This window comes from Dasypus novemcinctus, chromosome 19 (assembly GCF_030445035.2).
Source record: "Dasypus novemcinctus isolate mDasNov1 chromosome 19, mDasNov1.1.hap2, whole genome shotgun sequence".
Classification (NCBI taxonomy): domain Eukaryota; kingdom Metazoa; phylum Chordata; class Mammalia; order Cingulata; family Dasypodidae; genus Dasypus; species Dasypus novemcinctus.
The window spans coordinates 6,153,325-6,169,007 of NC_080691.1; the positions used below are offsets into that span (position 1 = coordinate 6,153,325).

At 38.8% G+C, this 15,683-nt stretch overlaps 1 protein-coding gene across 9 annotated transcripts in view; it reads left to right on the forward strand.

The window, feature by feature from the left end:
• Positions 1-15,683, forward strand: part of ZNF605 (zinc finger protein 605) — a 41,166-nt gene that overhangs the window by 18,508 nt on the left and 6,975 nt on the right. For all 9 annotated transcript variants that reach the window (XM_058281154.1, XM_058281156.1, XM_071209722.1 and 6 more), the window contains one exon: positions 14,368-14,488. In XM_058281154.1, coding sequence (XP_058137137.1) covers positions 14,368-14,488 — 121 coding nt within the window. The remainder of the gene's footprint in view (positions 1-14,367; positions 14,489-15,683) is intronic.

The following is a 15,683-nucleotide window of genomic DNA, read 5'->3' on the forward strand; positions in this document are numbered from 1 at the left end:
AATTGCCTCTCTCCCACTCCAGAAGGTCCCAGGATCAGTTCCTGGAGCCACCTAATAAGAATACAGGCAGATACAGAAGAACACACAGCTAATGGACACAGAGAGTAGACAGTGGAGGGAGGGGGGAGAAATAAAATTTTAAAGAATAAATTTTTTAAAAAGATATTGAAGTAGAAAAACTTACAGCCAAGAATCTTGTATCTGTCAAGATTGGTTTTCAAAAATGAGGGTGAGTTTAGAATATTCACAGATAAACAGAAACTGGCATTTGTAACCAAGAGGTGGGCTTTGCAGGAAATACTGAAGTGTGTACTATAGTTTGAAAAGAAAAGACAGGAGTGAGAGGTTTGGAAGAGAATCTAGAAATAAAGATTATATCAGTAAAAATGAAAAAACAGTGGAGAAAATAAGATATGTCAGATAAAACCCAAAGGTCAAAATGAGTGAAGAGCTACGTTTACAGTAATAGCATTGAACATTAATGGATTAAACTGCCCAGTCAAAACACATAGACCTATGGAATGGATAAGAAAATATGAGCTATCTGTATGCTATATTCAAGAGACTCACCTTAGACCCAAGGATGCAAATAGACTGAAAGTGAAAGCCTGGTAAAAGATATTTCCATGCATGCAGTAACCAAGAAAAAAAAATGGAGTAACTATACTTATATTGGATGAAATAGGTCTTAAAAGCAAAGCTGCTCTTAGAGACAAGGAAAGATATTATATATTAATAAAGGGGCAATACACCCAGAAGAAATGACAATCATAAATGTACATGCACGTAACCAGGATTCCCCAAATTACATGAGACAAAACACTGTCAAAATTTAAGGGCGAAATAGATGTCTCTATAAAAATATTTGGAGACTTCAGAAAACCACTCTCATCATTGGATAGAACATCTGGGCAGAGGTCTGCGAAGAAACTGTGAACTTGATTAATATGGTAAGTGGACTAAACCTAATAGACATGTACAGAAAAGTACACACCCAAGCAGCAGAATATATATTCTCAAGTACTCATGGATCTTTCTCCAGGATAGATCATACGTTGGTTTACAAAGCAGATCTCAGTAAATTTAACAAAATTGTAATTATTCAAAGCATTTTCTCTGATAGTGAAATAAACCTGGAAATCAACAGGTAGAAAGGGGGGAAATTCAAAAATATATGGAGATTAAACAACCCACTCTTAAATAATCAGAGGGTCCAAGAAGAAATTGTGAGAGAAATCTATAAATATATCAAATGAAAACAAGAGCACAAAATATCAGAACCTATGGGATGCAGTGCAGGCAGTGCTGAGAGGGAAATTTATAGCCCTCAGTACTTAAATTTTTAAAAAAGAAAACTAAAATTAATGAGCTAACTACACAGCTGGAGAAACTAGAAAAAGAACAGCAAATTATTCCCAAAGCAAGCAGAAGGAATGAAATAACAAAGATAAGAGAACAAATAAATGAGAGAAAAAAAAGAATGAACAAAACCAAAAGTTGACTCTTCAAGATTAACAAAATTGACCAACCCTTAGTTAGATTGACAAATAAAAGATGCAAAAATTAGAAATGAAAATGGGGACATTACTACTGACCCCACAGAAATTAAAAAGAAACCATAAAAGGAAACTATGAAGATCTGTATGCAACTAACTAGACAATGTAGATGAAATAGAAAAACCTACACCAATCCTAGAAGATATAGCAGACCTCAACAAACCAATCACAAGTAAAAAGATAGAAATATTCATCAAACAACTCCCCAAAATGAAAAGCCAAGTACCAGATAGCTTCACAGGTGAATCCTACCAAGCATTCAAAATGTTTAATGCCTGTCTTATTCAAACTCTTCCAAAAAGTTGAAGGATTGCTACCAAACTCATTTTATGAAGCCAATATTACCCTAATACCAAAGCCAGATAAAGATAGTATAAGAAAAGAAAATTACAGACCCATATCCCTAATGAATACGGATGCAAAAATCCTCAACAAAACACTCACTAATTGAATCCAATAATACATTAGGGATGCATATGTGGCTTAAGTGATTGAGCTCCCGAACTGGCACAATGGGCTGACATGGTGAGCTGATCAACAAGTAGACACAAAAGAAGAAACACAAGGAGAGAGGCAACATAGCAGGGAACGGGGGTGTCTCAAGTGATTGAGTGCCTCTCTCCCACATGGAAGTTCCCAGGTTTGGTTCCCAGTGCTTCCTAAAAGAGGTTAGTGGACACAGAGAACCCATAGTGAATGGACACAGAGCAGATGAGGGGAGGAATAAATAAATCTTTAAAAAAATATATTTAAAGTATTATTCATCATAATCAAGTGGGTTTTATACCTCGCATGCAAGGGTTCAACACAAAATCAATCATAATACACCGTATTAATACATCAAAGAAGAAAAATCACATGATCATCTCAATTGATGCAGAAAAAGGCATTTGACAAAATACAGCATCCTTTCTTGATAAAAATATTCCAAAAGATAGGAATTGAAGACAACTCTCTCAACATGATAAAGGCCGTGTATGAAAACCCCACATCTAACATTGTTCTCAATGGCGAAAGACTGAAAGCTTTCCTATTGAAATCAGAAATAAGACAAGGATGCCCACTGTATGACTGTTGTTCAATAAAGTGCAGGAATGTAGATGCAGTGCATTCCCCCCAGCGTGGGACCTGACACCCGGGGATGAGCCTTCCTGGCACCAAGGGATTACTACCACATACCAGCTGAAAATGCAACTAGAAAATGACTTTGAATTAAAGGTTCAATACGGATCAGCAGAATATCCCTGTCTACATATAATAACATGACTTCAAAATGCTGTTTGACCTAATGTAAGGGGGAAATGGAAAGGAGAAATGAGATTATAAGGCTATGAGTCTCTAAAAAAGAGTCTGGAGGTTGTCAGAAGGAATGCCCTTATGCACAACTGAGCAGAGTCTAAGAGACAGATAAAGTAGATACAACCCCAGGTATTGGTTCTTTTGAGGGATAAAGAGACCCACGGGTTCTATGGTCATGGCAGATGGGGTTCACTGCCATGGCAGATGGCCCTTCTTTGGAGCTGGTGTTTCTGCATGATGGAATTGGACTCAGAGGGGATCTCTTCTCACAAGACTTGCATGCTACTTTATTGGAATTGTAGTTGGTGCTGGGGTTTAAGATATATTTAGGGGATTTGAATCTCTGGACTGATAATATGACACCCAGGCCCAGAGCCTCAACAGACTTCAGCTCCTACACTTTGATTTATTGGACTTATCCCACTCAGCTAACATGGAGTTGAAGAAGGTCAACCACCACACCATGGAGCCTAGAGTGTCTACAACTGAAAGCAGGAGTGCATCCAGTATCCATGTGGAATCTAAGCTCCCACTTGACATAGATGTGCAATGGACACAACCAATCCAGTGTCCACAGAGAAAATGTGGAATGGGTGTGGGAAGGGTAGCCATGGTGGCTGCTGGGTTTGGGGAATGGGAGGAAGAGATGAGATGTGGAGGCGTTTTCGGGACATGGAGTTGTCCTGGGTGGTGCTTCACGGACAATTACGGGACATTGTAGATCCCCCCAGGGCCCACTGGATGGAACGTGGGAGAGTGTGGTCTATGATGTGGACCATTGACTACGGGGTGCAGTGATGTTCAGAGATGTACTTACCAGGTGCAATGGATGTGTCATGATGATGGGAGAGAGTGTTGCTGTGGGGGGAGTGGAGGGTGGGGGCAGTGGGGTTGATTGGGACCTCATATTTTTTTAATGTAATTTTTAAAAGTAAATAATTAAAAAAAAAAAAAATAAAGTGCTGGAAGTTCTAGGTAGAGCAGTTACCCAAGAAAAAGAAAGAAAAGCCATCTAAATTTGAAAGGAAGAAGTAAAACTTTTGCTATTTGCATATGATATTCTCCTACCTAGAAAGTCCCAGAAAACTTCAACAAAGCTACTAGAGTTAATAAACGAGTTCAGCAGCTTGGCAGGATACAAGATTAATATGCAAAAATCAGTAGTATTTCTATATACAAGTAATGAGCAATCTGAGGAGTATGTTAGGAAAATAATTCCATTTATGCTGGCATCTAAAAGAATCAAATATTTAGCAGTGAACTTAACCAAAGGTGTAAAGTGCTTCTATTCAGAAAATTACAATGCATTGCTAAAAAAAATCAAAGATCTAAATAAATGGAAAAACAATCCATGTTCATGGATTAGAAGACTAAGTATCTTTAAGATGTCAGTTTGACCCTAATTGTTACACAGATTCAATGCAGTCCCAATAAAAATTCCAAAAGCCTTTATTAAGGAAATGGAAAATATAATTATCAAATTTATTTGGAATGGTAATGAGCCCTGAATATCCAGAAACATGTTAAAAAGGAAGCATGAAGTTGCAGGACTCTCACTGACTGACTTTAAAGCATGTTACTTAGTTACAGTGGTAAAAACAGCTAGTACTTGCATAAAAATAGACATAGACCAGTGGAACCAAATTGATGCTTCAGAAACAGACTGTCACATCTCCCGAGCAGTCTGTTCAACAAATGGTGCTGGGGAAACTCAGTATCCATATCCAAAAGCAAAAAAGAGGACCCCTGTCTCATACCTTATACAAAAATCACTCAAAATGGATCAAAGACCTCAATATAAAAGCTAGAATCATAAAACTACTAGAAGAAAATGTAAGGGAACATCTAGACCTGGTGGTAGTGGAGTGACTGTAGCTCAGTGACTGAGCACCTGCCTCATGTATGAATGAGGTCCCAGCTTCAATCCCTGCTATCTCCTAATAAATGGGACCTCTACAAATTTAAACACTTATGTGATCCAAAGGACTTTGTCAACAGTGTGAAAAGGCAACCCACTCAATGGGAGAAAGTACTTGGAAACCACATATCCAATAATGGTTTGTTTTCCATGCTGTATAAAGAGATCCTACACCTCAACAATAAAAGAGCAAGCAAGCTCATTAAAAAATGGACTGAAGACTTAGACATTTCTTCAAAGAGGAAATACAAATTATGAAAAAGCACATGAAGAAATGTTCAGTATTACTATTAGGGGACTGCAAATCAAACTTACAATGAGATACCATTTCACACCTTGTACAATGGACTTTTTTTTTTTTTAAAGATTTTTAAAATTTATTTCCCCACCCCCTTGTTGTTTGCATTTACTGTGTCTGTTTTATGCTATACTTTTTAGGAGGCACCAGGAGCCAAATCCCGGATGTTTGATGTGGGAGGGAGATGCCTAATTGCTTGAGCCACCTCTGCTCCCAGCTTTGTTGTGTCTCTAATTATGGTTTCTTCATGTCTTTTGTTGCGTCAGCTTGTCGTCTCAATCACTCAAGCCACATCCATTTCCCCAATGGCTTTTTTTTCAAAAGCATTAAACAATGATGAAGAAGATGTGGAGAAATTCAAACACTCCTTCCCTGCTGGTCAGATTGTAGAATGGTGTCATCTCTATGGAAGACAGCTTGGCAGTTCCTCAGGAAGCCTAATATAGAACTGTCATATGATCCATCAATCCCTCTACTAGAAATGTATCCAAAAGTGAAAACAGTGATGCAAATGGACATTTTCACACCAACGTTCATAGTGGCATTATTCACAATTGCTAAAAAATGGAAACAACCCAAGTGTCCATCAACCATTGAATGGGTAAACAAATTTTGAATACACATAGAGTGGAATACTATGTTGCAGTAAGAAGTAAAAGTGGGTCATACATGATAACATGAATGAACCTCAGAGATGTTATGTTGATTGAAATAAGCCAGACACAAAAGAAGAAATATTGTATGGTCTCACTAATATGAACTAAATACAAAGAATAAACATAAAGAGTTAAAATCTAGAGTATAGATTAGTAGGAGATAGAATGAGGGCTGAAAAGGAGCACTTAATGTATGTAGAATTTTTGTTTTTATTTTGTACATTTAATAATTGAAAATATAAACAGTTAAAAACTAAAAAGAAAACATAGTTGAATAATAACATACATTTCTCATTTAAAGGCACCTTATACATATAAATTTTTTTTGAGTCATACAATTTATATATTTGGCCCATAGTAACACATTCATACAGTATTTGTCCTTTTCTCTCTGGCTTGCTTTGCTCAACCTAATGTCCTCTAGGTTCACCCATATTGTTATGCTTCATGACTTCACTTCTTACAACCGCATAATCCATCGTGTGAATAGACCTCCATTGTTTTTCCATTCTTCTGCTGATGGACACCTGGGTTATTTCCAGCTTGCGGCAATCATGAATATCGCTATGAATGTTAGTATGCAGATGTTGGTTTGTATCACTGCTCTCAGTTCTTCTGGGTATATACCCAGTAGTGGTATTGCAGGGTCACGTGGTAAGTCTATATTTAACTTCTTTAGGAAATGCCAAACAGTCCTCCACAGTGGCTGTACCATTCTGCATTCCCAAAAGAGTGAAGAAGTTTCCTATCTCTCCACATCCTCTCCAGCACTAGTAGTTCTCTGTCTTTTTAATAGTGGGCATTCTGATAGGTGTGAAGTGATAGCTCATTGTGGCTTTGATTTGCATTTCCCTAATTAGTGATGTGCATTTCTTCATGTGCTTTTTGCCATTTGTATTTCTTCTTGGACAAATGTCTATTCAAGTCTTTTGCCCATTTTTAAATTGAGTTGTCTTTTTATTGTTGAGTTGTAACATCTCTTTATATATCCTGGATATTAAACCCTTATCTGACATGTGGTTTCCAAATACTTTCTCCCATTGTGTGGGCTGCCTTTTCACCCTTTGGCAAAGTCCTGGGAGTGCATAAGTGTTTAATTTTGAGTAGGTTCCATTTATCTTGTTTTTCTTTTGTTGGGTGTGCTTTGGGTGTAAGGTCCAAGAAACCACCACCTACTATGTCTTGAAGTTGTTTCCCTACATTTCCTTCTAGTAGTTTTACGGTCCTGGCTTTTGTATTTAGGTCTGTGATCCATTTTGAGTAGATTCTTGTATAGGGAGTGAGATAGGGATCCTCTTTCATTCTTTGGCTATGGATATCCAGTTGTCCCAGCACCATTTGTTGAAAAGACATTTGTCCTATTAACATTAATTTGATAGGTTTGTCAAAAAACAGTTGACTTTATAGGTGAAGGTTTATTTCTGGGTTCTCAGTTCTGTTCCATTGATTGATGTGTCTGTCTTTATGCCAGTATCATGCTGTTTTGATCACTGTAGCTTTATAATATGTTTCAAGGTCAGGCAGTGAAATTCTTCCTACATTACTCTTCTTTTTTAGAAGGCTTTTGGCTATTCAGGTGCACTTTCCCTTCCAAATGAATTTGGTAATTCCCTTTTCTAATTCTGTATAGTAAGCTGTTGGGATTTTGATTGGTATTGCATTGAATCTATAATTCAGTTTGGGTAAGATTGACATCTTCATGGTATTTATTCCTCCAATCCATGAACATGGAATGCCTTTCCAATTGTTGAAGTCTTTTAATATTTCTTTTAGCATTGTTTTGTAGTTTTTTGTATATTGGTCCTGTTCTTCTTTGGTTAAATTAATTCCTAGGTATTTGAGTCTTTTTGTTGCTATTGAAAATGGGATTTTCACCTGATTTCCTCCTCAGATTGTTCAGTACTAGTGTACAAGAACATTACTGATTTTTGCTTGTTGATCTTGTATCCTATCACTTTGATGAACTCATTTATTAGCTCAAGTAGCCTTGTCATGGATACTTCAGGATTTTTTAAATATAGGATCATGTCATCCACAAACAGTGAGAGTTTTACATCCTCTTTTCCTGTTTGGATTCCTTTAATTTTCTTTTCTCATCTAATTACCTTAGCTAGAACTTCTAGTACAATATTGAATAACAGTGGTGACAGTGGGCATCCTTGTCTTGTTCCCAATCTTAGAGGGAAAACTTTCAACCTTTCCCCTTTGAGTATGATGTTGGCTGTGGGTTTTTCATGTATGCCTTTTATCATATTGAGGAATTTTCCCTCTACTCCTATCTTTTGAAATGTTTTTATCAAGGAATGCTGGATTTTGTCACGTGCCTTTTCTGCGTCAATTGAGATGATCATGTGTTTTTTTTTCCCTTCAGTTTGTTAATGTGATATATTATGTTGACTGATTTTCTTATATTGAACCAGTCTTGCATACCAGGAATAAGTCCCACTTGGTCATGATGTATAAGTCTTTTGATATAGTGTTGGATTCAATTTGCAAGTCTTTTGTGGAGAATTTTTACATCTATGTTCATTAGAGAGATTGGTCTGTAATTTTCTTTTCTGGTACTGTCTTTTTCTGGCTTTGGTATTAGGGTGATATTGGCTTCATAAAATGTGTTGGGTAATTTTCCCTGCTCTTCAATTCTCAGTAAGAGTTGTAACAGGATTGGTGTTAATTCTTTTCAAAATGCTTGGTGGAATTAATCTGTGAAGCCATCTGGTCCTGAACTTTTCATTGCTGGAGATTTTGATTAAGTACGTATTCAACCTCCTTAAATGTGATTGGTTTGTTAAGTTCTTATATTTCTTGTACCATCAGTGTAGGTTGGTACATGAAAGATGTTTCTTTCATCTAGATTATTGTAGAGATGTCTATTTCTCCCTTCAGTTTTTCCAGAGTTTGTCTCATGTATTTTGGGGCACCCTAGCTAGATGCAGAGATATTTATGACTTTTATATGTTCCTTATGGATTGTCCCTTTTATTAATATATAATGGCCTTTTGCATCTCTTGTAACTTTTTTGCATTTAAAGTCTTTTTTGTCTGATATTAATATAGCTACCCCTTCTCTTTTCTGGTGGAGTATCTTTTTCCAGCCCTGCACTTTGAACCGGTTTGTATCCCTAGGTCTAAGGTGAGTTTCTTATAAGCAGCATATGGATGGCTCATTTTTTTAATTCATTCTCTCAGCCTGTATCTGTTGATCGGGGAGTTTAATCCATTCACAGTCAATATTACTGTAAATGCACTATTTACTTTCTCCATTTTATTTTTGTTTTTCATATGTCAACTCTTATTTTTTTTTGATGTACTGTGTCTTATTAATCATTCTGTCTTTCAACCTTTAGGCTATATCAAATTTTTTTATTTTATTTATTTCATTGAAATATATCACTCATACATAAACATACATAAACAATAAGTGTGTAATAGTTGTGAACTCACAAAACAAACATATAACATCAAACACATATAACATCTCACCCTACCACTAATAACTTGCATTGTTTTTAAACCTTTTTAAGCAATGATTACAGAGCATTGTCAAAATATTACTAAACAAAGTATTTTCCCCCTAACCGATCCTATATATGAACATACAGTAACAATTAAGTGTATAATAAAAGTTGAGAACTTACAAAACAAACATGCATAACATCACACAGGGGTCCCATACATCAACCCTCCACCAACACCCGGCTCTGTCCTGAGACATCTGCTATAAACCGTGAAAGAACACTATCAAAACCTTACTACTAATCGTAGTCCTTACCTTAACATTGGTGTGTTTTTCCCCCAACCCACCCTATTATTATTTTTTAAATATATTTTTTATGACAGAAGTTGTAAACTTATAAAACAATTGTGCACATGTGCAGAATTCCCAAACAACACCCCTCCATCAACACACCACAATGTGTGTGTCATTTGCTACAGATCAAATAATATCATCTGATTATTGCCATGTCCATAGTGTACATTTGGCTCACATTTTCCATACTGCCTCAGAATCAACACAGTACATCATTTGCATGGATGCAAGAATATTATAATATTACTACTAACCACAGTCCATAGGTCACTCCAGCTGTATTTTTCCCATGCTTCTCCACATTCCCAACACCCTGCGGAGTGATATACATTGTTCTAGCTAACAAAAGACATGCTTGCATCTGTACCATCAACCATAATTCTCACCCACCTCTTGGTTTATTGTGCTATCCATTTGATAGGTTATTCTCAAGCATTCTGTCAATTGGTATTTATATGACTAGACTACCATCTTTAGTCACATCCCCATTTATAAACTAGCTGTTACTGGGTGTTACCACCCACTCTGTACATTTCCACAATTTTACAGTAAAGCTAATTAAAACTTCTACATACATTAAACATCAGTAGTCCACTCAGTCCTCTTCTTATCTCCTTTAAGAATCCACCATCTACCACCAGGTCATGAAGATATTTTCCAATAATTTCTTCTAGAAGTTTTATGGTTCTTGCTTTTATTTTTAGTTTTTTGACCATTTTGAGTTAATTTTTGGGTAAGGTGTGAGATAGGGGTCCTCTTTCTTTCAGCTATAGATGCCCAATTCTTTCAGCACCGTTTGTTGAATGGATTGCTCTGCCCTACCTGTGTGAGTTTGACAGGCTAGTCAAAAATCAGTGGACCATACCTGTGAGAATTTGTTTGTGACCCATAAATTTGGTTCCATTGGTCTATTGTGTCTGTCTTTAGGCCAGTACCATGTTGTTTTTACCACTATAGGTTGGTATTATGATTTAAAGGCTGGAGATGAGGGATCACTTTTCCTTTTTATGATGTTTCTAGCTATTCAGGCCTCCTTACCCTTCCAAATAAATTTAATGATCATGTTTTCAATTTTTTCTTTAATGCAATGCTGGTGGAATTTTTATCAGGATTGCATTAAATCTGTATATCAATTTGAGTAGAATTGACATCTTAATGGTATTTAGTCTTCCAATTCATGAGCATGGAATGTTCTTCCAGTTATTTTGGGCTTTTTAAAAAATTTGTTTTAACATTGAGTTGCAGTTTTTTGAAAACAAGTGCTTTACATCATTGGTTAAGTTTATTCCTGAGTATTTGAGTTTTATCTGTCATATTTAATTTTCACCACTCTTTTGGCACTTTTAGTTATTTTTATTGATATAATCTTCATTTCTAGACTCTCTTCCAGGCCCCTCTCTCCTGTCTTTTCTTTTCAGGCTCTAGCACACCCTTTAGTATTTCCTGAAATTCTGGTCTCTTGCTTAGAAATTTTCTCAGTTTCTGTTTATCTATGAATATTCTAATTTTGCCCTCATTTTTGAGAGCTAGTCCTGCTGGATATAAGATTCTTGGCTGGGAGTTTTCCTCTTATAGTATCTTAAATGTATCAGACTACTGTCTTCTTGCCTTCATGGTTTCTGATGAGAAATCAGCACTTAATCTTATTGGGTATCCTTTATATGTTATGTATTGCTTTTCTTTTGCTGCTCTCAGAATTCTCTCTTTGTCTTGGGCCTTTGACATTCTGATGAATATGTGTCTTGGAGTTGGTCTCTTTGGATTTTTTCAGATGGGAGTACATTGTGCTTCTTGGACAGGGATATCTATGTCCTTTGATAGGGTTGAGAAATTTTCTACCATTATTCCTTAAAATATTCCTTCTGCACCTTTTCTCTTCTTCTTCTGGGACACCCATGACATATATGTTTATATGCCTTTTGCTATCATTTAGTTCCCTGAGACCTTGCTCAATTTTTCCCATTCTTTCCTTCATCTCTTGTTTTATATGTTCACATTGAGAGGCCATTTCTTCAAGCTCACCAATCCTTTCTTCTTCCTCCTCAAACATGCTATTATATGAGTCCAATGTTTTTCAAATTTCATTGATTGCACCTTTCAGTCCTATAAGATAGGCTATTTTGCTATGTATGCTTTCAAATTCTTTGTACTCATCCAGTGTCTTCGCAATATCCTTAATCTTTTTAGCCATCTCATTGAATTTATTAAGGAGATTTGTTTGAACATCTATAATTAGTTGTCTCAACACCTTTATGTCATCTGGGGGCTTATCTTATTCCTTTAACTGGGCCATAGCTTCCTGTTTCTTTGTTTTGATTGTAATTTTTTTGGTGTCTTCACATCTGGCTTACTAGAGTATTTTTTCTGGGTACAGTTTTTGTCTTTAGTTTCAGGCTTCCTATCATTTCTCCCTTGCTGGTTGTGCAGTAGGAGCCAAGCATGTAGTTGGTGCTCTAAGCTGTGCAGGCTCCAACTCTCCACATTGCGCCAGGGACCAGTGAAGGTTCTTCCAACTTTCTCCTTTGCCATTGGTAGGGACAGAGTTGCAGCTGTTTGGAATAATCCATGTGCAGGCTTAGACTGCAGTTGCCCAGAGAGACTGATGAAGCTTCATGTCCCTTTCTCCCTTACCTGGAGCAGGGATGGAGCTGCAGGTGTGGGCAGCAATCTATGCAGTGCAGGTCCAAGGTGACATTTTTGCCCTGGTAGACTTCTGATTTTCAGTCTGTGCCACCAGAGTGTCCTGCAGTTACCTGGATAGGCTGGTGCAGGGCTCCTCAGCCTCCTCCCTGCCAGAGGTGGAGCTGAAGCCTAGGTGGGCTGTAAGCTGATCTGTGTGAAAGAAACTGGTTCCTGCCAGCACTGAGAGTTTCAGTCAACCCGGCTTCCCCCCAGGCTGGGATTGGAGTCAGAATGGCAGCTTCTGACCTCTTTCTGATTTGGGCTGATTCACACCCCAGCTGTTCCCAGGGTTATGTCTTAACCAACTAAGTCTGCCACACAGTAGCTCAAATCAGCAGCCACCGTCACCTCCTTGCCTGTTTCTGGGAAATGGAGCTTCCAATTCCCATCACAGAACAGCTCCTGGGGCGGCTCGTGCCGCTAAAGCAGGATAATCACCGACCTCCACGGCTTGGCCAGTAATTTCCCTGAGAGGCTGGTGCAGGTCCCCATACCTTCCTCCCTGCTGGAGGTGGCACTGGGGCCCAGGCTAGAACTGCAATATGATTTGGATGGGAAGAAGCTCATCCCCACCAGCACTGGGATTTTCAGTCCATCCTGCTTCCCCTCTTGCTAGGAGCGTAGTTAAGATGGCAGTTCCTAGCCTTTTTATGACTTGGACAGGCTCAAATTTCAGCTGTTCTCAGAATTATACTGTAGACCCCTGAATTTACTCATCAGTAGTGGAAATTGATGCCCAGCTGTCTCTTCCTCCCCCGTTTTGGGCAAGTGGAGCTTTCAATTCCAGCCATGGAACATCTCCCGAGGTGGCTTATGCCTCCAGTAGAGGATAGGAACCAACCTCCAGGGCATGGAGCCTCTACTTATGAGTCTTCTCTGCAGATGGGCAGTCTCCTCCTTCCACACCTTCAAGGAGGTTGCAGGATGCTTTTCTGGTCTCCTGGAGTCCCCAAACAAGTGCTTCAGCAGCTCCAGCAAGCTCTGGGTGTTTGCTAACTGCCCTGTAGCAGGACCTGACTCTAGGAGCTCCTTACTCTGCTGCCATCTTGCTGATTCTCCCACAATCATAATTATTTTTTAAGATTTTTTAATTTTTTATTTATTTCTCTCCCCTTCTGCGCCGACCCCCATTGTCTGCTCTCTGTATCCATTTGCTGTGTGTCCTTCTGTGACTGTGTCTGTCCTCATCAGCGGCACCAGGAATCTGTGTTTCTTTTTGTTGTGTCATCTTGTGTCTGCTCTCCGTGTGTTTGCGGCACCGCTCCTGGGCAGACTGCACTTTCTTTCGTGCTGGGTGGCTCTCCTTACGGGGCGCACTCCTTGTGCGTGGGGCTCCCCTACCCGGGGGACACCCCTGCGTGGCAGGGCACTCCTTGTGCGCATCAGCACTGCGCATGGGCCAGCTCCACACGGGTCAAGGAGGCCCGGGGTTTGAACCTTGGACCTCCCATGTGGTAACCAGTGGGCCAAGTCCGCTTCCAGATGATAGTATTTTAATAGCATTCTTGTTTCTCCTCCAAAGTATAATGCAAGATTAGTATATTGTATTTGTTATGTCTTGCTCTGCAAGAAATTATCCCAAACCTAAGCAACTGAAAACAAATATTATCTCACTGTGCCTTTGGGTTAGGAACCTCCCACCTTGTTCACACAGGTGTCTGTGATTCAGGGTCTCTCATGAGACTGTAACAAAGTGTCCAGAGGGCCAGCAGTCATTTCAAGGTGCAATAGGGCAGTGATTCAGTTCTGTGCTCCATCGCATTGCCATCGGCAAGCTCAGATGGACCTCTTCATGCTCACTCAGGTGGATGTCCTCAGTTCCTACCCATGTGTGTCTTTCCACGTTTGCCTCACGTCATGGTACCTGGTTGTCCCAGAGAGAGCAAGCGGGAGCATCCAAGACAGAAGCCATAGTCTTTTTTATTTGAACTTGACGTACCTCCCTTGCTTCTTCTCTATTACAGTCACTGGAAACAAGTCAGTAAGTCCAGCATTCACTAAGGGGAGGATGACACAGAAGAGAGGATACCAGGAGTCAGAGAGCTCTGGGGCCATCTTAGAGGATGACCACAAATTAAGAAAAAGCCTGTATTTTACAAGACCTAATGATAATCAGTTTGGATTTAACAGAGATTGTGGTTTTCCAGATATCATTTGAGGATGTGACTGTGGATTTCACCTTGGAGGAGTGGCGGCTATTGAATCCTACTCAAAAGAACTTATACAGAGATGTGATGTCGGAGAACTATAGCAATCTAGTTTTCTTGGGTAAGAACCTCTTCTTATGTAACTTACGTGTGCCTCTGAGGGGCCTCTGAGGTGTTCAGTGATTTTGGATTTAAGTTTTAGATATCAAAGATTCTTTGATTTCTAAACTGCATTGGAAGGTTTTTATTTCCTTGCTTTATTTCACAGCCTTCATAATAAAAAACATTCTTCATATTTAATAGTCCCTTAGCCCCAGCAGTTGAGTCCAGGCCTCTGTGTTAACAGTAACAAAGGTGTCAAATTATCAAATCTGATGCAGTTTTTATACTAGAGCAAGGACAAGAGCCATGGATAATATATGAAGACATCCTAAGTCGAAACTTGTCAGATGAGAACAAATCAGGCATATGGAACATGGTGAATGTTAAATTTCTGCTTTTTAACTATGGGTTGGCACTTTTGAAATATGTAGAAAACTGTTTTTTTTTTTTCACATTTCTAAGTCTTTAGAGTTGACTCGGGATGGTGACGTGAGTGCATCATGGTTTTTCAACTACTATGATGTACATTTGGTCTCCACATCCATATTTGTCTTCACTGCCAGAAGTTTACAATCACGTGCATCCCGTTAGCCACGCTGTGACTGATGGCCGAGTCTGTAGGCCCTCCCTTCCCCGTCAGGTTCCTCTTCGCAGCCTCTTCTTGTCCTTCTCTTCCCTGCTGCCTACCAGCCTGTAGTGTTAGGCTTCTTTCCTCCTCTTCAAGAAGTCATAATTTTTTCCTCATTATAGGTGACCCTATTTCTTCCTAGTTTACTTTATTATATTATTTTTTCTTTCTCCCTTCTCATTTCTCAGATTGCTATTTTACACCCATAGAGAACACAGAAGTGAATTCATGGATATAGAATAGCAGTCTGATATCTTAAGCAGAAGAATATTCTGCTTCCTTCCTACCTCTATACAGACTGAGAACCTGGAAGCTTCCAGTGTGCCTTTCTGGTGTGCTTGGTGTGTGGTATCTGTAAATCTTCTCATTCCTCCCATTGAACAGTCTGACAGGTATGAGTTACCATTACCTGCTGTGTGATATTTAAATTCCTTTTTATGTTGAAGAACCTCCTAGTATATGGCATACTAAAAACTGAGAGGAGCCTACCAAATTAAAGGAACAACATATGCAAAGTTCCAAAGGTAGAGGAGGTCACTGCAGTCCAAGAAACAGAAAGGAATCCACTGTGGCTGAAGAGATGAAA